Source organism: Mizuhopecten yessoensis, unplaced genomic scaffold (assembly GCF_002113885.1).
Source record: "Mizuhopecten yessoensis strain PY_sf001 unplaced genomic scaffold, ASM211388v2 scaffold716297, whole genome shotgun sequence".
NCBI classification, from domain to species: Eukaryota; Metazoa; Mollusca; class Bivalvia; order Pectinida; family Pectinidae; genus Mizuhopecten; species Mizuhopecten yessoensis.
Genome location: NW_018480046.1, coordinates 168,249 through 190,413, shown reverse-complemented (window position 1 = coordinate 190,413; position 22,165 = coordinate 168,249). Strand labels below are relative to the sequence as shown.

At 37.2% G+C, this 22,165-nt stretch overlaps 2 protein-coding genes across 4 annotated transcripts; both read right to left on the bottom strand.

Moving 5' to 3' along the window:
* Window positions 1-1,911: 1,911 nt before the first annotated feature.
* Window positions 1,912-9,340, bottom strand: LOC110442768 (autophagy-related protein 101-like). Of its 2 annotated transcripts, none has more exons than XM_021486531.1 (8): window positions 9,202-9,340; window positions 8,251-8,287; window positions 7,574-7,614; window positions 7,050-7,133; window positions 6,645-6,737; window positions 5,657-5,771; window positions 5,020-5,186; window positions 1,912-4,164 (listed from the first exon to the last, which is right to left on the bottom strand). In XM_021486531.1, the coding sequence occupies exons 1-8, from the start codon at window positions 9,229-9,231 to the stop codon at window positions 4,075-4,077; spliced, it is 657 nt and encodes a 218-aa protein (XP_021342206.1). In that variant the 5' UTR covers window positions 9,232-9,340; the 3' UTR covers window positions 1,912-4,074. The 2 variants fall into 2 exon arrangements, with proteins under 2 accessions (XP_021342206.1, XP_021342205.1); XM_021486530.1 differs by lacking the exon at window positions 9,202-9,340 and adding an exon at window positions 8,942-9,085.
* A 5,396-nt stretch (window positions 9,341-14,736) lies between these two features.
* Window positions 14,737-20,272, bottom strand: LOC110442770 (ectonucleoside triphosphate diphosphohydrolase 1-like). Of its 2 annotated transcripts, none has more exons than XM_021486534.1 (7): window positions 20,166-20,272; window positions 19,323-19,719; window positions 18,860-19,046; window positions 18,412-18,650; window positions 17,526-17,818; window positions 16,138-16,297; window positions 14,737-15,454 (listed from the first exon to the last, which is right to left on the bottom strand). In XM_021486534.1, exons 1-7 carry the CDS (start codon window positions 20,205-20,207, stop codon window positions 15,393-15,395), a joined length of 1,380 nt encoding a protein of 459 aa, XP_021342209.1. In that variant the 5' UTR covers window positions 20,208-20,272; the 3' UTR covers window positions 14,737-15,392. The 2 variants fall into 2 exon arrangements, with proteins under 2 accessions (XP_021342209.1, XP_021342210.1); XM_021486535.1 differs by lacking the exon at window positions 20,166-20,272 and adding an exon at window positions 20,113-20,157.
* Between the last annotated feature and the right edge of the window lie 1,893 nt (window positions 20,273-22,165).

Here is a 22,165-nt window from a genome sequence, read left to right as displayed (position 1 = left end):
ATGAAAAAAAAAAAAAAAAAAAAAAAAAAAAAAAAAAAAAAAATATCAGTGATGCCTTAAGGAAGTTGTGGTGATGCGTTAAGTGTGCTGTGGTGATGTGTTAAGTGAGCTCTGGTGACGTGTTAAGTGATCTGTGGTGATGTGTCAAGTGAGATGTGGTGATGTGTTAAGTGAGCAGTGGTGATGCATTTAGTTACGGTTAGCTGTAGCGATGCGTTGAGTGAGCTGAGGTGATGTGTTGAGTGAGGTGATGTGTTGAGTGAGGTGATGTGTTGAGTGAGCTGTGGTGATGCATTAAGTGAGCTGTGGTGATGCGTTAAGTGAACTTAGGTGATGCAGCTGTGTTGATGCGTAAAGTGAGTTGTGGGGTTGCATTAAGTGAGCTGTGGTGATGCATTAAGTGAGCTGTGGTGATGCTTCAAGTGAGCTGTGTTGATGCATTAAGTGAGCAGTGGAGATGCTTTTGAAAAAGCTTTGTTGATCCTTTAAGCTGAGGATGAAGCTTTTATTGAACTTTATTGATGCTGTAAATGAATTGTGGCGATACTTGAAGTGAATGGAGGTGATGCTTATGTGAGCTGTGATGAAGCTGCAAGTGAGGTCTGTGAAGTATGTGTCCTATTGAGTAGGCAGTGCAGGATTTGAACCATTCCCATGTAACAATCAGAAATATTGATGCATTCTAAGAAAGTTTACTGAATGGATGTCTTATGTTCACTACAACAGCTCCTTCCTGTGTTTATTGTAGAGGTGGTTAAGTTATATAGACACAGCATATACATACAAATATCAGGAAGACAAGGTTTTAGCTTTGGTGCTGATCTTCCTTCTAATAGCATCTTTGCCTGGTCATAACTTTTTATACTACTGAAGATATATTGGAAAAAACTGGAAGTCAAATACATATATCTATCAACAACCGAAGGTGTGCAATGCATTGTAAGTAAGACAATCATTTCTACATTGAAGCTCAAAGGTGAAATCAGTGCAAAATTTGAAGTGTTAAGTTTGCCCAAGCTGTAAATGTCTTAATGAAAACTGAAGAAGATGGGTATCAGGTATACAGTTACTGTAGTTAGGTTTCCTTCAACACAAAGTCAAATGTCAAATAAGGCCAAGTTTTTAATAAATCTAGTCGAGTTGTGAATTGTCAACCACAGATGATAGCTGGACTAAGCTTGAAAACCTGCTTTGCCTATAGGAAGTGTGCAGTGTACTGTATTCAGGTCAATGTAACTTTCTCTAGGTCAAAGGTCAAATAAGTACAGAATTTTCAGTAAAATATTTTCTGGGCTGATCAATTTTAATCTGGGAAGATATTTTAAAGAAACTTGAAGTAAATATAAACCATCCACAGATCAAGTTGTAAAAAACTGCAAATTAGCTAATACTTGTAAGGGGAGACAAACAGGGTGTAAGGGGAGACAAACAGGGTGTAAGGGGAGACAAACAGGGTTTAGTTCATAAACAATACCTCTTTAGTAGCCCTTTCCCCAACATCATATCCCTGACCTTGATCGCCATAAAAATGCCCTTGGCCTTTGCTTCCTCAGTAATTAGTAGCTCACATAATTGCAGAACTGAATATCACCGTTTCCAAAAAAAGCAAAATGCCACTTTTGTCTTAATACTTTTTATTTTTCAATCATTTTATTAACAACCAAATACACTGATATGAAATGTTTTTCAGCGGAATCATAATGATGACCTCTGTACCAGGAGAGCAGTGCTGCATGCGTTCTCTATGTTAACGTCGTCGTGCTATTTACAGACAAGTAGCCAACCAGGACTACACTGCTTTATGTTACAGACTATATACCACAAAACAAAATGGACATGCAGACTTCCTCTCAACATTTGTACCAGTCATACATATAAGCACTTTCAATTTGTCTCATTAAGTTTTCCTCACCCCCCCCCCCCCCCCCCCATTGGTGGATAATGTATTTATTGCAAACACTTTCATAAGGAGACATGGTAATCACACCATCACAGATATCCCACACTAAACTCTAACTTTGGTAATAAAATATGCAGGAAAACTGGGTATAATATTACGCTCTGTTTAGCACCAAAGCAATACGTACAGTATTAACATTAATATCAGGTACATAGTATACATGTATACATCACAGATCACACATCAACTATTCTGTGACAAACTCAACATTCCCGCTTACACATGGTCTGCAAGGGCATTGGCAAATGACACACACTTTCTTTACTATGAATGCTTACAGGTATATAAATATTATGTATTAAGTATGCCGATGTGCAAAGGCAACCCTCTGGCTGTGTCTGGTTATGTTTTGTGACAGGATCTAGATTTGTAGGATTTCTGAATTTTTAAACTAATGGTACTCTGTACAACAGTTCTGGAGTTGACCAAAACATTGCTGAACACAAATGCTATAATAATTCCATAGAGCTTTGTTCACCAGTACACCTGTTGTAAGGACTTGTGTATCGCATGTAGTCCTAATTTTAAGATCTTTTAAATCATCAAAACAAACCATCACCTGGATCATTATATTTCCTGTCTTCGTATTTAAGTAATTTAGGTAATACCCCGGTATCTACAAAGTCGATAAAACAACCACTGACTATGGTGTGATATCGAAATCAAACTAGTTTTTCATTGGCACTTGGTAAATCTTTGATGACAATACCAGATGTGTGCATTTCTAACTGAGAAAATTCTGAAAAACCCATCCTTATAATACCTTGATTTATGAAATGATTGCATTTATGAGAATAATTCAAGTCACCATTAGTCTTGCATAAGTATGAAAAATTATCATTTAGGCTGTGTCACATACCGATACAACTTTTTATCCACTAACACATCCCATCTTTAAGTATTATTTCATCTTATGTCACATTATACACAAATATTCATGAGTAAGACTTTGACAAAAAAACAACATGAACACATCGGCATGCATGTACACTACGGACATTTGGCGATCAATATTGTTTTTCTTTCACTCTAAAATAAATATGACATGTCAAGAAAAATAACCAAAAACATTTGAAGTTTGGTAGCTGAAGTACCACGCTAAAATATAAAAGAACAGTGGAACTGCTCAAAGTCAACCAAATCTTGACCTTAAAATTACCTTCACCTTAAATATGTGGATACATTTTCAAAAGATGAAATACATTACAGATGACTTGGTGAAATATTTCTCATCAATACCATGTATATTAAAATGAATGTCAGGAATTGTATGACTTGTACGCAGCATGATAAACCTGTACTTTAATATATTTGTAAATAATTATTTACTCAAAACATCATATTTAAAATGGTATGACCGTGAAAATTGAACATTTATTGGGAAACTACCTACACTCACACTAGCAATAAAATAAAGATATTTCTATGATCGATGAGTACCTTTTCTAGGCAAGACTTCAGTGCTGGGTCAAGTGTAACCATGGAAACCTCATCTCAACACTTTCTGTTCTCTCCATCAGTGATTCAGCCAGTTTTCAGCACACTCACAATATTTTAAAGGGAATATATGGTATTGTAACTCAAAGATGCTCATAAAGTAAAGGATCTGCCAACTTACTTTGGTATAGCTACCACGACAAACTCTGTATCAAACATCCTGATGACCATGAGCCGTGACTTTAGTGTATAAGTCAAGAATACAGCTGCTGACCGTGACCTGTGACTTTAGTGTTTAAGTCAAGAATACAGCTGCTGACCGTGAGCTGTGACTTTAGTGTGGTCAGGAATACAGCTGACTGCGAGCCATGACTTTAGTGTGGTCAGGAATACAGCTGACCATGAGCCATGACTTCAATCATCTTCACTACCACTTAGCGTATAAAGCAACTCCAACATACATTTATATAAGGTCACATCTTACTGCAGAATCAAACATAAGCTTGTGTATGGATATATCACTGACCATAATACCATGGGTCACACAAGTTACTGCAGCACTATCCCAGTATTCTATCAAGATGACCAGCTCAAACCAGCCTTTTATTTCCCTCAATGTCCAAGCTGTGACTGAAGGAAAGTGTGATGTATACAGGTAACTAGGTGACAGGTGAGCATCATAAATCTAGAGCGAGTGTGTCCTTCAGCAGCTTCCTCATCGTGGTACCTACTGAGGTGGGGTTTGGTCCTGTCGTCTGGTGGGCAATCTACAATCATAGGAATCACTTCATGTCATTTATAACAGATTTAACAAATCAAAACACATAACAATATAGCCAGTCTAAAGCAAACCCTATATGCTCTGGAAACCTGTGTATACCAGACATTCTGGTGTGGCCTTTCTATGACAGATGAACCTGTGCAAACCAAAACCTGTCTAATGAAACCAGAAATATTGATCTTGGTGGAGCTCAGTTTACAGGTTTTTGTCTTACTTAACTGCATTAATTAATATACATATCAGATTATTCAAATTAACAAAAATAATTATCAACAAATTGAATTATCTATTGCAATATTTAAATGTCACCCCATATTTCCATATTACAACTGACCTGTCATTTTTACTATACAAAGGACTATAAAGGCATGGTAACAATACACATCAACTGAACAGCAAAGAGTAACTATACAAACCAACCTAGCACTAAACCTTCGACAAGGATCACACAAAGAACTATTACACAGGTTTTTCAATGAGAAAGAGAAATCGGGGATCAATCATTTGATAAAGTGTGCCCATACACCATATATAATTGCAAAGAAGAGTTCAACCAAATGTTTGTTTTTCAACTCAAGTAATTACATTCATATAATGGAAGATGAAGCAACCAAAATGAGCTTTCTGGTTTAGAGTTATTTCTCTTTTAAAGGTATTCATCTCTCATTTGGATCCTGGGGATTTACCACTCCTGTATAGCAACATTGGTGTATTTTAGATTCAGCAGCATATAAGTTATAAGTTTGAACCCTGTAGTTTTGTTTTTTCTTTTTCTTTTACATTTTTAATATGTAAATTTCAGTTGATGTTACTACCTTATGTTCAGGAACCAGTGACTCACCTTGAACAGGTAGGGCTGGACATCCCTGTAACTTGTATCAAATATGAGGTCCAGCTCCGACTGGTTTGGCATTTTGGGGACATAATCGTGGCGATTCATGGCCTCAGCTACATGCATCACCTTCTCAGCTAGCATCTCACCTAGCTTCTCTCTACACACTTGTCGTTCTGTGTCAGAGGAAGTAGGAAAACATCATTATGGAAGTGAAGTCTGTCTTCCCATTTATGGGCACATGATCCACAGAAAACCCTAACTCTCCAGGACTGATGGTATATTATGACATCTATCATTTTACTTATATTTCTGTGTTAATGTTTTATTTATATATATATATATCTATACGGTAACAATCATTTCAGTATGTGGTTTCAATGATAAAGTTGAATGCTGGAGAGGAATTCATGTTCAGCTCTTGGCCAATTTCACAGTCTCGTTATCAAGAGAAAGCTGGTCAAGTAAGAAATAAATTCTAGAACATAAATCTACCTTTTTAGCCTATATTTTGCCTAAGTGTATTTATAGATATATAAGTAGTACATGTATATGTATTAATAACAAAGAGGTCTTGTCTCAGGATTCGAGAGACAATGTATATCACCAAACGGAAGTCTATTATTGTAACAAGTGAAATATTCACCATTCTCATTAGCTAAGGTGAGTGTGTCCAACTTAACCGTCCAAACCTCCCACGGTATACACTCGGCCATGAATGGCCACCGCGCCCGCTTCTTCTGGTAAAACTCCAGAGAGATCTGAAAACCAAGGTTAAAGGTCGTCTCAGTACAAAGTAACAACAGATTTATACTATAGACATATATTTGGAGAAAACGTTTTTACTTGCTTCATCAGCAAAGTCAAAGATAGTGAATGATGGCAAGATCTAGAGTCCAATTATTCTGATACAGTCCAAAAGGTAGTAAGACAGGCTACCATGGTTTTCACAGCCTTCAACATAGGACACCAGAATGGCTCCTGAATATTCCAGCCTGTAAGCTGTACCAATAGGAATCAGCATACAGTAGAAGTGGCTATTGTTAAGCTGTTAAAGTTTGCATAGAGTGGAAAAGAAGGCTTTGCTTTCTATATTTAGCATTTACAAAATCAGCTGGAAAATATGCACACATTAACATATGACGAAACGCAGCAGCATAACCCGCGCACAAATGTTTTCATATCACAAATATTTTAAAGAATCAAATGCAAACAAGAGAAAAACAAGAGATCCTAAAGGGATCGTGGCGCCCACCATTGTACCATCTTATTAGTTCTATGTCAGTTTGATCTTTTCTCTTCTCTCTGATCTATTTGATATAGTCCTGAAAACAGTAATAAATGCACCTTGAGGTACTTTTTGATTTAAACTTCATACTGCTGTGTACAAAAGACAACCTTTTAAGTGAGTTTGTCGTTTCACATACAAGTGTATTTACTAGTACAGTTCTTAATGTGATGATGATGGGCTGAAAATCTGAAAGACTGCAGGTATTCTTCAAATGGGAAATCATAACCATAGAAATAGAGATTGAGCAAACAGACATAATTAACATTAATCAAGTCTTTAGTACTGCATTCACTAAATCTGACTAAAATTCATCAGGAATGTTAGTACAATGTCCCTAACTAACCTGGCCACACCCAGGTCCCTCCCTCAGCGTGTCCCTGAAAACGTTCACCTCCTTCTGTATGTACGAGTCCAGGTCATCTGACGCAGCCCTCACCTGTAATTGATTCATGTACGGAATTAGATTCTAAAACTCTGGTGAGGTTCCTCTGTATAAATACTGCTATATAAACCACATGTACTAGCTGTTCAGGTGTGAGATGTGTTATACCTAAATTTAAATAAAGATTAAATATTCAATAGCAGCATGATGATTGACCATTAGTATCCTGATCAGCATTTAACCTTCAATTGTCATTGGGAAAAGATGTCTAACTGAAACATTTCAAACATATCTATACACTGACCAATGTATACACCAACTTACATAAACATATCTATACATTGACCTATGTATACACCAACTTACATAAGTGAAGTCAAGGAAGTCACAGTCTACATCGACCACACCCACTGTACCTATAGAATAGCTTCCTTCCTGTTTGTAATGGAACTGAAAATATAGTGAATATGATTAAAATATGGTCATTCATAAATATATACGTTATATATATAAGACAGTAATATGTTAGATGATATGCAGAAAAATGTGATAACAAAAAATAAAGTTAAGTAAGAAAATGTTGATTTTTATTTTATTCAATTAAGTCTTAACATCCCATCAAAACAACATCATACAGAGCCATACCATATAAATAGGTCAAAAGTCGGCTGTGGTAACGATTATTATCAAGCTGTTACATGTAAGACTGTGAAAATAATAACAAGGGCTTATGTTAATTAAGCTGGTAAAACTTGTGCCAAATTCGCTTTAAAATGCTTTTATTATTTTTGCAATAAATCTATTTTCAAAACTTTTGTTGACATAAATGGAGACCTAAGAGTGAATTGCATTATGAAGACAATCATGCGTGCCGTCACTATATAACTCACCTTGCCAAGAGTTCTGTGGAGAAGCAGAGTATGAAACACACCTACAATGAGAAGCAAATTTCAAATCCATTTCCAGAATGATAATGTATATTGTTCATGTGATAGGATTTACTTGCTGATTTGGCTAATCTAATTGATTTGGCCAATCAAATTTTACTGTGATTATTAGGCAAAAAAAAGTGTTTCTGCTAACCCTACCTACCCTACATTTTTGTACCTACCTACGCGAAAGTTTTTATTGGCATTTCGTGATATGCACTGTTGCAGTCAGAGCTCCTACTCTACATAAGCATAGTAAAAATATTTTCCCCAAAAAAACAAAAATGCTATCCTAGTTTTCAAGGATGATAGCTGAAACACAAAACTTTTTTTTGGCCTTATGATAAAAACTGTTGTGAACATGTATTATTCAGTTTAAGTCCTGTGTTCTAGCCCAATACTCAATTACATGATACTGCATATATGCAAGCAGGTCTTTTTTGGTTTCTTCTAGTGTCTTCAAAGAAGACGACTCTCAATAATCACCCATTCAATCAAACACAAAGATACAACAAGACAATTTTTCCCCTCAAATCTTCATATTGACAATGATATCCGATTGAATTCTAAAATGATCATATGATAATGAAAGTATTAAAACTTAGTTTAATTATCTATAATAGTATACATGTACTTACTGCTGACCACTTCCTCTATCTGCCTTCCCTCTACAGACTGCAAAACACGAAAAACACAAACATCAAGTTCAGCCACAGCCACTCAGTGCTTGTTTGAGGGAGATTATGAGGTTGAGGAAAATCATTTTATTTAACAGCACTTGTCTACATGTTAATGTTTGTAAACATTTAACAATAAAGATTTTCTCTCAAACCATAACAGTGGGGATTTGAAGCAGTGTTTTTGTTGACATTTTAATTTCCAGGTTTTTTTCTACATTTTCTTTTAGCAAACTAGCACCAAAATGCATAGTTTCTTTAAATGAAAAAGATGTTACTATTCTGATAAATACACTAACATACATTTAGCTTCAAGTGCGAGACTAGTAGATTTCATCAAGGACTAGTGAATCAACTAACCTATATATATCACATGAAAATTGTCAAAAACTTCACCATATCTTAATTACAGTATAATTGTATGCCCCCTTTAGCTAAGTCAATTACCTTCGTTTCATATTGTAGATATGTGCTCTAAGGAAATTGTTTTGACTAGTTACATTGACGTAGGACTAGTAATTCATCTATTTTACAAGTCATGTGGACTACCAAGTGAAAATAGTAAGTGTCTAGATATAGGATCAACGTACACACAGACTACAGTAAACAGACTGTACCTAGTGAATTACGTTTGACCAGTATATGAATATACCTGCATATTGATGAGGTATAAAGTGGTTCTGGAGTGAGTCCTAGTTACGGATAACGATAATGTAGCTGATAGGCACATTGAGTGCATTAAATCACGAATAACCAAATGACATAGTCAAAAAGTATAATGTACATGCTATGACAGCTGACGAAAATGTGCGCAGATCCATAACAAAGGATTGCGCAGTGACCAGCTCACTGACAGATATTAGTCAAACTGGAAATAACTTCATTAAGCAATCTAATATATACCATACTTACAAGCTCAAACACTTGGCTTCTTGCATTCATCTTCCCATATCATTGATATCCCCTATGTATAAAACATGACGAAATATAATCTTAAATGTCTCTATTTTTATCATTTACACATTCTGATCAACAATTATCAGCCGGAAACCAGTCCGGTTTGTTTGTCGTTAAAAATGAATTACTAGCAATGAAATAACATCTTGTAAAATAAATATTCCAAAATACCTACAGTATTGAAAATAAACTCATTAAAGATTTCTTTAAGAAAATTATGCTAGTAGTTTTAAGTGTTTATCTCATTTGGTTACGACATTATGTTTAATTGAAGGAGTTACCTCCCTTAGAACATAGTGCTGGACCTACTTGCCACTATTAACATATCGTCAGATCTTGACTCGTTGTGCTTTTAGCTAGTTAGATTTCTATCGGTCACGAATTTTCAAAATTAGTTTATGCAATGGAACTTTTAACGTTTTTATCTTCTTAATAGTCAATACAAAAAAAGGCAAATTACATTTCTGAATGACTTCTTTTGGTTAAAACAGGAATCGAAAAAGGAATACCAGAAAATTTTCTATTTAGATAATAAAATATATAATATTCAAACTTGCACCGAAGCGAAGATAAAGTCATGTTTTTCCCACAATTGAGATGATTCTTAAACAATTTAACCGTGATAGATATTGACTGCTAAACTTACAATATATGATTTCAATTGATGTAGGTTGATTCGGGTTCAGGTACGAAACGATATGGTGGCACATAACTACGATATCCAAGAACGTGACATTACTAGGATTTGACCTTGATTTACATGGAAGGCGTCGTCGATGAAACAGAATACGCTTACCATGCCGGAACACATGGGTTTCTTGTTCTTCTTCACCACTCAGTATCCACCCTATAAAATAGTTTTCTGAGTTTGCGGTATTATTCCAGGTTATATTTCATAACATAGAGTATTTATATTTTGTGATGGCCGAGCGGAACGAGTGTTAACAAATTCTCTGAAACAATGGAAAAAATGTAGGTTTTCGGTTAAAATGTTGATGTTTGTGTCATGCCTTTCACGTGCATGTAGTTTAGGCGAGCATTTTGGCAATTAAATATTGATTTATTTTGTCATAAATATGAATTATGATTTGACTGTTTGTCTTTTATTGTGAATTTGTATGCATGCATATGTACAAGGGCAACACCTGTTAAAAATGATATATATACATGCCAGGCTTTTATGCTAACATTGGTTATTATTCACCTGATAACGTGATGCTAAGGTGGCAATCTAATTAAAATTGTATCTTCAAATCGCTCCCGTAACGATGTGAAGATATGATTAGATTGCTAGGGTGGATACTGTATTGTCTTTGAAATTTTTGAAATTTACATCTTTTAACAGGTATAATAAATCCCTCCTGGTGCAATCTGATTAACGAAGCCATGTAACATGATTTTAATCAGATTGCTCCTGGTGATCATGTGTACATGAAACCACAGGTGAAAATACAGGTTTATCTATCAGGAAATGGACTCACTGATTTATATATAGATGTCTGGTGTGGGGCTAGAGCGCACTGCTATATGAAAACGTGGAATTCTCCGACACTGTTTGGTATCGGTATATTTTAGGTATGTGTTTTGTCATAGTAGATTTTTTTCGTCAGCACATCATAACTCTCCCATACCAAACGGTGTCGGAGGCCTACACTAGTGACTACTAAATTCTGACTATCCTCGTAATATGGTAGTATAACCCAACCATGCTGACTATACTCGTACAATGCTGACTATAACCCAACAATGCTGACTTTGTACTGAAGCTTACTTTAAAATACCACGGTTGGGTTATACTCAGCATTGTCGGATTAAATTCAGCACGGCCCGATAAAAGTCAGCACGGCCCCGATAAAAGTCAGCACGGTCGGATTAAAGTCAGCATAAATATTTTACCTGTGTTCATTGATCCGCGCGCGAGCTCCAGCTACACGTTTACATATAGCAGTGCGCTTTGTCCCAATCCAGACATCTAATACGTCAAACTGTCTAAGTCTGGTTTTAGGGCCAGAAGAAACTCGGGCTAAGACGCAGGTCGATACGGAACTTTGGAAAATATGTTATTTCCTTGTATGATAAAGGTCGTTGTATTTGATTCATTGTTATTGCGTAAGTACCCCGATTCCCGCTTTGATGCCTTGTCATTATTTTTATTTTGACGTAGATTTGCAAAGCGCCTGTCAATGATATACAGAAAACGCGTAAACCCTCTCGGCAGATGTTTATTCCTCCTTGTACAATTTCAACAGTTTTCAATAATTTTATCAACTTTGAGTTCAAAACACGGTTTTGCTTACACTTCTTATTCGGATTATCTTTTCTTTGTTGTGAACATTTCAGATGATCGACTTAATACAAATAACAGGTACATGTATCATCACTTAAACCATGTTTTGTGGTAAAAGTTAAGCATTTTTACAATCAGATTCCAAAGAGGGGTTTTTCTTATGAATATCTGTCCTGTTCTGTATCGTGTACACCTCGACCTACAGATAAGTCTAATTGTTTAATTCTCTATGGGTATGATAGATTTCTCAGACTTGTTACACGTCTGTGCACATTCTCGTGGGTGACCACTTGATAACAGCAGCCTCTTGTTACTCGCGTTGTTGCCGACATCTTCTGGCCTTGTTGTCTGTATTGAGTTCAATCAACAACTTTCTGTCCAGACACAGATGTATTAGATCTAACTGCAGTTTACTCTAAACGTGCCTTTTCGCAATATATTTTGACATTTTACTGTCGAACACTTCAAGAAACAACCAAGGTTCGAGTCAAGGCAAGATACTGTGTTGTATCTCTGAGCAAGATACTTTACTCCGCTTGTTCCAGTCTACTCAGCTGTAAAGGAGTACGTGGTTGGACAGTGCTAGAATTGTTTTTAAAATGCTAGCTGTGATCGCCGAAATGGCAGCACCGGCTGTATGCTCCCCAGGGAGTTGGCTTGTTGCAAAGGCCCTTTAACCACGGTTTAACCCTTTCGCTACTGTAGACCATAATGGACTCTGCCAAATCAATGCATGGTTGGGTCTACTAAAGTTTCATAGGGGTGAAAGGATTAATAATTTGTGAACCGCTTTGAGACGACCTACGAACTAGGTTGTGATTTAGCGGTATAAAGAACCTCGAATTATTATTATAATTATTGTCAATTATTGATAGACAACATTCGCTGGTTTAAGTTGGTTAGTTCTAAACTCGTGTTGAAGGGATGTGAAAAGACTGTCTTCGCCAACGTTTCACCATTACATGCAGCTCTGACTATTCTGTATTTTACAATTAACATACCTCAAGGCCTGTTATTTTTAGTATTATTGTATTACCTTTTTTGAAAATTGGTGTTGCATTAGCCTGTTTGCAAGATGTTGTTTCTGTTCTGTGAATGCCTTTCAAAACCAAAGTAGTCTCTAAAGTCAAGAGTTCCTCGTGTTCCTTTTCTGTGAAAAAAACATATCTGGTTAGGTTTTTGTTCAGTATGGTTCTCTCCGTAACAGACAGAAATGTTCTTTAGACCTATAACAGCTTGTTATAATGTGAACTGTCTTTTATTTTCAAGCCTTAGTTCTGACTTACAGTGTTCTCTGTGCCATTTATCTATCATTTTGCACTTTCCGCGTTTTCAATCTCAGTGCTTTTTACGTGGCATCGTCAAACACATGATCTCTCTAAAGGATTTCCGGTTTTTACCTGAGTCACAGGTATATGTTGTTTACGTCTTTAAATATTTTATCAAACAAAATAATCCTAAGACTCCTATAGGCTAATGTGTGTTGGACTCTGCTGATGGACTTTCAGTCCTTGAGGTTGTCTCTACCCTTGGTCTTGTTCGTTTATATGTGGAACAAGCGGATTGTCATTATTTAAATGTAACAAATCCTGGCCGACCTGCAAATGTTTATACAGGCCTTGACAGGCTATATCAAGGCTCGACTGAAAATAGCATCAGATTTCTAGGTCCGATTTAATTTCATAAACGAACAACTCTGGTCCGACCGGTCCAACCGTTTGGATCGCGATAAACGAAAGCGGCCCTGGTGTCTAGCACCACTGAGGAGTCCTTAAGAGACGACATGGTCATTCGTTGCAGTAAAGTGTTAACTTTGGCTTGCTGCACCGACTTGAGAGATTTTTAAATCGGTTCTTTCTAACTCCGTATTTCTGGTGATTATGTTAAATTAAGAATATTTAGAATAAATGATCGATCGAAGTCAAAAACATTATAACGTTACAAAGGGTTTGACAGACACATTTCCCTGATGAAATCAAAAGTTGTAAATTTGTAGCGTTACAAATGGTTTTGAAATTATCTTTCCCATTTTGCTGTGTTTTTAATTATGTTTCAGATCACATTAGACGTAGCTTTATTTCGTTTACCTTTAATGCGACTGATAAGACCTTGATACAATCATTCCGGATTGATCGTAGCCAATCTCAGAACGGACAATCTCTGTAACCACCTTTTTAATGTTCAGGATACTGCTATGTTTGTGAACCTGACAAATGTCCTTTCCCCTCAGGAACTGCAGTTTCCTCAATACATTTTTGTTTGTGCGTTTTTCTGCATCGACCTGATGAATTATTAAATATGCCTTCCATAGTTTTTATTTCTTGTAATTTCAATCCATAATAGCAATTCACTTCGAAATCCAAACATCAGAGGTCATTTCAGTAGGAGGTCCAAACATCAGAGAGGTCACTTCAGTAGGAGGTCCAAACATCAGAGAGGTCATTTCAGTAGGAGGTCCAAACTTCAGAGAGGTCATTTCAGTAGGAGGTCCAAACATCAGAGGAGTCATTTCAGTAGAATGTCCAAAAATCAGAGAGGTCATTTCAGTAGGGGGCTACGATGCAAAGGTTTGATTTCATTAAGTAATTTCTTTACCTTCTCCAAAAGCTGAATTAATACCACGATCAATATGAAATTATTTAACCGATAAAACGTCCGATATCAAATAGGAACAACCAACTGAAGTGTTATATCTTTTATCTTTTAAGAAAAGTCTGACGTTCAAATCAAAAATCGACATTTTGGTTCATGCCTTCTTCACAGCGATTGGTCTCAGTTTTGCCTAACAACGATTGGTCTCAGTTTTGCCTGACAGCGATTGGTCTCAGTTTTGCCTGACAACGATTGGTCGCAGTTTTGCCTGACAACGATTGGTCTCAGTTTTGCCTGACAGCGATTGGTCTCAGTTTTGCCTGCCAGCGATTGGGGTCATTAGTGTCCGTCAGCGATTGGTCTCAATATTTCCTGACATCGATTGGTCTAAGTAGCGATTGGTCTCAGTATTGGTTCACGGTGATTTGTCTCCGTATTGCCTAACAAACTTATCTACGGACAACGGACCAGAATTTCCTCATAACTTCGGTTTTATACTTGATCCTTCATAGCGATATCCAGGCCCCGGGTCTCAAGACTCCCCGGAGCTGCCGCACTACAACGGCAGTGGGCACAATTCGTTATATATAATAGAACAAAAAAAACAGCCTCAGGCACAATATGTTTATTTGTACCATCGATTAAAATTAATACAACTGTTACAATATGTTTAAGAATGTTAAAAGTTCAATTTTAAGTTAAGCCATTCAAATTATATTATGATATACATTTACATATTCATGATTATTATCAGAAACTTTGATTTGATTATATTGAAATTACAAATATATGATAAACTAACGGTAACACGCTGAGGTTACTGTCACAGTTAAATAATTTTTACTTTTTATCTTTCTACAAATTATATAAATGAAAATTATTTTAAAGCGGTTTAGATGTGGCACATTTGAATTATGTAATATTGTGCCCATCAGTTTAAAATGGGTAAAACCATTAAGTCTGAAGTTATCTTTTCATGCGATTACATAAAACTCTAACATCAAGTAATTAGTATTAACTTAGATATATCCTCTTTTTAGAGAGAACCTCTGAACTGCTAAATACATATACTCTTCATGTTTATTTTAACTGACATATAAGAAAGATAACTTCCATAACAGCCCAATCGTAATGTTACTAGTAGACCATTAAACCTTTACGTAAATTACACGTCCTTCGTCGGCGGTCTCCAAACTATCTCATACACACCCTATTACATGTTAGTTTAAATCAACCAAAGCTATGACGTCATGGTGGTTCTGGCGTGCTATATGACGTCACTGTGGTACTGCCTTTCTTCTTCTTGTAGCATGGCACCTAGACTCCAACCTGGAATATAAGAATACACGGTGTAGTGTTACCTCATTAGCGCGGTAAGTTGACTTATGAAATGAGACTGCCATGTTACTGCAGATAGCCAGAGACGTATAATACATACGTCTCTGAGATAGCCATGTGCTGATGGACTGAGAACGTGCACATTTAGTACAACGACACCTGATTGGTCAGTCAATCAATCCGTGGAGGAAGTGGTTGGCATATATATCGGCCATTATTTATAATACAACATGCTGTAGATATAGTCATCAACTGTATACACGTGCAATGTTTAATCATTCAAATCTCCTTATTATATCGGTCATTGCATCATGAAATTTCAACATGCTGCAGTCAGCTACAAGTAAAATGTTTACTTAACTCTGCTGCAGTCAGCTACTGTTTACTTAGCGATAGGGATGTAACGTCTACTCATTCCATTATATCATGTAAACACATGGAAATTGTGATGCTTTAAAATCTCATAGTTGATATATTATTTTTAAAGCTAAAATATTTGCTATTCGATTTTAACAATACTATAACTCCCCTGTGAACCGATAAGTTCCGATTCATCTAAACATTGTAGTAACAAGAGACTGTGGGACTTTCTTAACAAATCGTATCAGTGACAGTGGGTTGTGTCAAACAGTGCCATTGTTCTTGTACGTGCACCAGACCTTTTCATATCTTACCAATTTTTATTCCTCCAGCATTGGTTTTAGTTTGTATGGCCGCAGTGTTTGGTTTAAACCCAAGCGCCTCTAATAACATGGGCACGTACAGGCCATTCTGACAGTCCGATGATGCCCATTTCTCCTTTATTCCGTACTGACCCGAGGCCTCGGACAATCGCTGATAGCCAAAAACAATAAAAGAAGTCCAGATTACCTTATTTTTTTAGTAATACACTATAAAGTTTTACGTGGATAAAGTATCAAAGTCCGAATCACATGATAATGATATTATCTTCTCAGTTATCTCAATACGCATCAAAAGTCTCTATCCAAAAACGTCAAGATTTCTAAATCAAGCTTTCTGAAACTCATATTGACAGAAATAGCCTAAATTGTACATTAAACATATACTGAATCGAAAAAGTTTAAGGATTCATTCATAATCGATTTTTTTTCCAATCATTTTGTCTTAATTTCACATGTAACTGTTATCTTTGAATATAGATCTAACCAGCTACAAGTTTTTAGGGGATTTTTAAAAACTGGTCTTAATCAGAACGTCATGAAATAAAGTACTCCAAGTTACTTAAAGTTAAAATGGCGGCAGTTATGAAACCATTCCCTAACATCGTGTGTGCCCTCCTCTGGATCACTAACGTGTTATTCCTTTCGTCGATATGTACATTGACTAACTGGGGGAGGTTACTTCGTAACAAATCGGGGCTAAATGGGGGCCAATCACAAGGGACGACGTTATGTGTTATAAGAAAGCCCAAACAATGACCGATCCACCCCCAAATCGGGCATGCTCTAAAACACAGGCGTCAGAAAAATGTTCTCCTCTACGTATACGCCTGTATCATAGGAAAACGTCTGGGCACATGTACCGTCAACCATCGCATACGATGTGCTCGGCGTTGCAGTGTTAGTGGTAGATATACTTGAAATGTCGGTGACACTTTTCCCAATATCCCATTATTTTATCCACATATTCCAAAGTTGAAAATCTATGTTCTAAAGTTCCACTAGGCGTTTCCGTATTATGTATTCTAGTGATAAGTCGTGACCTTGTAGGTAGACTACATATAGAGCAGTACAAATGTTCACTTTAGTTTTCTGCACCGACTTATTAAATGAAACATGTGCTTCTTTACTTCCTACTTTAGTCATAATTTTACTTCACAAGGTGGTTAATTCTGCTGGTTATAGGGGCGTAACAAACAGGTTTTCAATGTGTAAGCCCAATGATGAAATGTGCTGCCGAAGGCAAGCGCGTAGCGCGAGGATGGGGAGGGTATGGGAGGCAGGCGCGTAGCTGGGCTTTTTCGATATGCATGCAGAAAGTCAGTTTGTACTCCCTTCATGCTGGAAAACGTTTTATAACGTGAAAAATACGAAATATTCACCAGTTTACAGAACTCCTTTGCCTTGGCTTCCATTTCACTAGGTACCAGTTTGATGTCTCCATCCTTCAGTAGGCCCAGTTCTTTGGCGGTGTTGTAGATGACGCCCATGGCGATAAACGTCCGGTTGCCTACTGGTGGCCCGTAGACCGACCCGATGGTGCATGGTTTGGGGGAACACATGTACTCGGGCACCCTGGCTAGGTAGTGGCGGAGGACGCTCTGACATTCAGAGGCGTTGCTCCCCCCAACCATCCTAACCGTCTTTTCATTGTTCGTGAGGTTGTAGGTGTCGTCTGGAAACGAGACCATGCAGACTTATAATAGGACTTCGTTAAATGCCTTTCCGGACATATATTTACGGAACTATAAAATATAGCTTTACGAAACCGTATCTGTGTTTCTGTTTAACTTATCAGGGATATACTTTGTCATTTCTAAACACTTGTGTTACCCCACCCAATGACACCATAGCCTCGTGTTATATCAGTGACGCAGGCGATTGGCACTGTCGTTGTGAAAATCTTTCTGAAGTATTTTACAAAATGTAACAAAACGAGATTTAGTGGCAGAACACAGAACTCACTAGGCGTTCCAGCTCAGCCAACCCTCCCTTTTTGTTTCATAAGCACTCTCATCTGCATATTTTTCGTCAAACAATGTACTTTTCCAATCCAGAGAAAAAAGAAAAATGTAATAAAAGACAAAAAGGTATATATAGCTTTTCGTAAAGTGAAGACACTAAGAGATTGGAATATCGACATTGTCACCTTTAGTTAAAGCAATAGCCGTTATTACAGTGCTTTAATACCTTATACTATCAGTCATACAGACATGACGTAACCCACTCCGAACATGACCTTGATGCAATCCAAAATGTTTGACCAACCTTTCAGCATACAGGGATCCACCAGTGCGATTGCGTGTTGGTTCCGCCGCACAAGGTGGTTCCGGATGCGTGACGTCATGGTCTGCGCCCCGTAAGAAAGAAAGCTGTGGGTATACACCTCGTATGTGAGGCCCCCAATTTGTACCGGTATCTTGTCCTCGTAAATAGGCACTTCCGGGATGAAGGCGATCTGACAGGACCCGCCCCCAACTTCAATTACACCGATACTCTCTTGTGGACTACAACAAACAACAAAATGATTTACCGTTGTACGTGTTCAACCTCTCTAATGACAAAATGAGATCAAACGAGATTTAAAAAAATGTAATTTGATAATGAACAAACATGTGCAGAAAACAATACCACAATTACTGGCAGTAGACTTATCTTGATAATTATATAGCAACCATATTTATATGTCTCTAGCAAAGAAAACAAAGAGGAGTACCGCTGGTTGGTGAAGAATCCACGGAGATAGTTAGCGGATATCCAGGCTAAGAAACCCTCCTCCTCCCCCGACAGAATCCTTACAAACCGCTCCTCGTACAGGAAGGGGTTGAGGCTGGAGTTGGACATTATGGAGTGGACACCGTGTAAAATGGACTGGGCTGCAGACTCGGACAATAAACGGAGACCTTACAAAATGTATATAAAATTAATTATTTCAATTCGAAGTTACTTTAGGTTTAGTAAACTACATTTTTGTACACAACTTCTTAATATTATCTTAGAAACGCCTTCTTTGGAAGACTATGATAATGTGCGCAGAAAAACCCCATCCTACCCCATAGCAGTTGAAGGCCAAAAACATGGATGACAGTTCAAACTAGATGTACATAATACAGAACAAATGCGTTTTTTTGCCAATCCAATTTGCTTTTTAGTACAATGTTTATTAATGATGCCTTTACCTGCAGTTGCCATGAACATAACGGGCGTAGCATTATGAGCTTGAGCGGGTACATTTGACGTCAGAAAGTCGAAAATAGGTGTGAGGTAACCTCCCATCTCGTGCTCCGGGTGTGCGTAGGCCCCGACTCCTGGTCTATACTTCCGGTATTGCACTTCCGTTATTTGTGGCACGGCTGTCTCGTGGTTCTTCCGCTTCCACGAGTACACATGGACCTTTGTACTAGTACTTCCGGCATCAAGAATGACACCGTATTTCATGTCTACGTCATATCCGTTGTCTGTAGTGTTCGTCTCCACATCTGTATCGTTTGATGACAATGTCTCGTTTGTTGGAGCCGAGTAACTCAAATGCACAAACACGAGCAAAAAGCCAATCACTGGACAGAACAACTCTCTCTGAAATTAAATAGGGAAAAGGAAATTCGTTATGGTTGCCTACAAATCGCATCTTTGGACATGCTCCTGATAGGACACGTTTAGGTATGAGAGGTAGACGAGCTCTAGTACTTCCGATTACGTTTCTGGATAATTTCCACTACGTACTAATGTAGATGAATGTTTGTTACTGGTTTCTATGTATAATATGTTACCATAAATGAATCAGCATTGACATTTGTAAAGATAAAATAATCATTCTATTCGAGCAACATGCAAAAAATACCAAACAAAGTAGTCGCCCAAATCTGTACTGTACAACGTACGTCATGTTTCAAAGCTAGAGAAATACATTAGTGACAGAAATGTATGGTAACGATGCTAACGACAAAACAACAATATATCTGGTCTCACCATAAGATCAATACGACACGTAGTTGTAAATTAGCGTCATTTCACAAACTTACCCGAGCCATAGCGTTATGTAAGTACACCGTACATACAAGCATATATACAGTGTTCCAGTATACACTGACCAGATGTCTCCTGTCACATTAACAGGCTCATTACAGCTAGCGTGATAAAAGGTCACTCGCCAGACATTCACAAGGATATAGACATCACGACCTATTTTGGAAACATTCTGTAGATAATGATGAAAAGTTCAGCATCACATAAGTTACAGTAAACAATGTCACGTGAATACAATAAAAATTCTATGTATTACCCGTTTTTAGAAATAGAAAAATATTTGATACAAGTTTTTCTATTCAGGTTGGTAAAACATATTGAATGTAAGTCAAAATAGTACAAACAGTGATACGTTTATGTGGGACGTTTTGATAACGTCACAACGATATGATATGTAAGTACAGCGTACATACACTTAAAAAGATACATAATGACAATACAGTTTGCAAATTGAATCGGTTATAATTTGTTATGTATCTTGTTATAAATGTGCAAATGTCTATGGTCCCCTCATCACGATTCAGAAATGGCCAGCTGCGACGCATCCTCAATCTGCCGCCTGAACTGGTTGCTGTCTCTGTCCAACATTTTGAATTAAATCCAGTAAATTTTATGATTTGCTGCATGGCTTGATAAGGAATTGTGATTAATTAGTCCCCCACCGGTTCAAGGACACCGTGGGATGGCGGAGTGCAATGCTTTGACCTTTGACCGGAACTTTTCAAAAGTTTGTCCGGGGCAGTAACCAGATTCAGTGTAATAAGAAATCTTGGGATGATGGAGTGCAGGGTGCAAGCATTAGGTCACTGTGACGTATAACTTGACCTTTAACATTAGCTTTTGAAAAGGTTTGTCAAGGTCAAGGGTCGCGTTGAAATAACTACAGTGCACTACACCTTCAATTGATGATGCAGATACTTTTTGAGTGTCATTGAGATATATTTTAGATATAACGCGTTATTTCATGGTTTAAAAGTTATGATCAGGACAAGAGTTCACAGAAAATTTTACACTTATGAGACTTTTAACCTCAATGTGAAAGTGAATGACCTAATTACAGTGCACTTAACACCTCCTGTAGTTATTCTTCATCTTTCTTCAATATATATTTTACAGGTTTAAAATGTCATCCCGGATAAGATTACGTTGAAAGAATTAGTTAACAGTTAAAGTATGGGTATGAGGGATATAGCAAGTTTATGATCCCCCGAGGCGAAGCCGAGGGAAATAGTCCTGGACGAGGGGGATCATAAACTTGCTATATTACCCATACTTCAACTGTTTTATTATACCGATACAAACACTCCCTTACAATATTCTAAATATTATAAGACAACCAATTTTCAACAGTTGGGACACTTTATTAACAAAACTTAACATACAATTCTCCACTGTGCCCGTTTTCATGTCCGCGATATCCAAACCCTTTTCAGTAAGGTAGCTAGAGAGCAATGTAACGGATGCCTGTACTGTTTTTGTGTGTGTTCCAACTGTCGTTTGCCTCCAATAACTCGCTCTCGTCCAACACAGAAAACCTGGGGGTCGCCATTTCTGATGTCGTCTGTCAACAACAATGCGAGGTGTAGGTCGGTTTAGAAAGTACCGGCTCCGCTAGCCGGAAATTGCCGACGTAATTCGATTGCGCTGATTGGTCCATATTCGGTCAGGCCCCGCCCACGACGTCACTCAATTTCCCGCATTTTCCGAGGGAAATAGTTTCAAAACTATCTTACCCCTCCAGACGAACTATTTCCCTGGCATACAGTAAGAGGGGAAATAGCTTGTTTATGTAATTACTTTTGTATAGTGTGAAATAAGTAGAGGTATAACAATACTTTATACATTATTTCTCTCTTCACTTTAACTGGAAACAGAGTATAATCATTCTTTGGAATTGTTGAATTTAGTTTAATAAATCATACATGTATTATGGTTGTACATGCATTTATATAATGGTATTGTTTTATCATTGTAAAGAATGCCCATCTTCAAACTG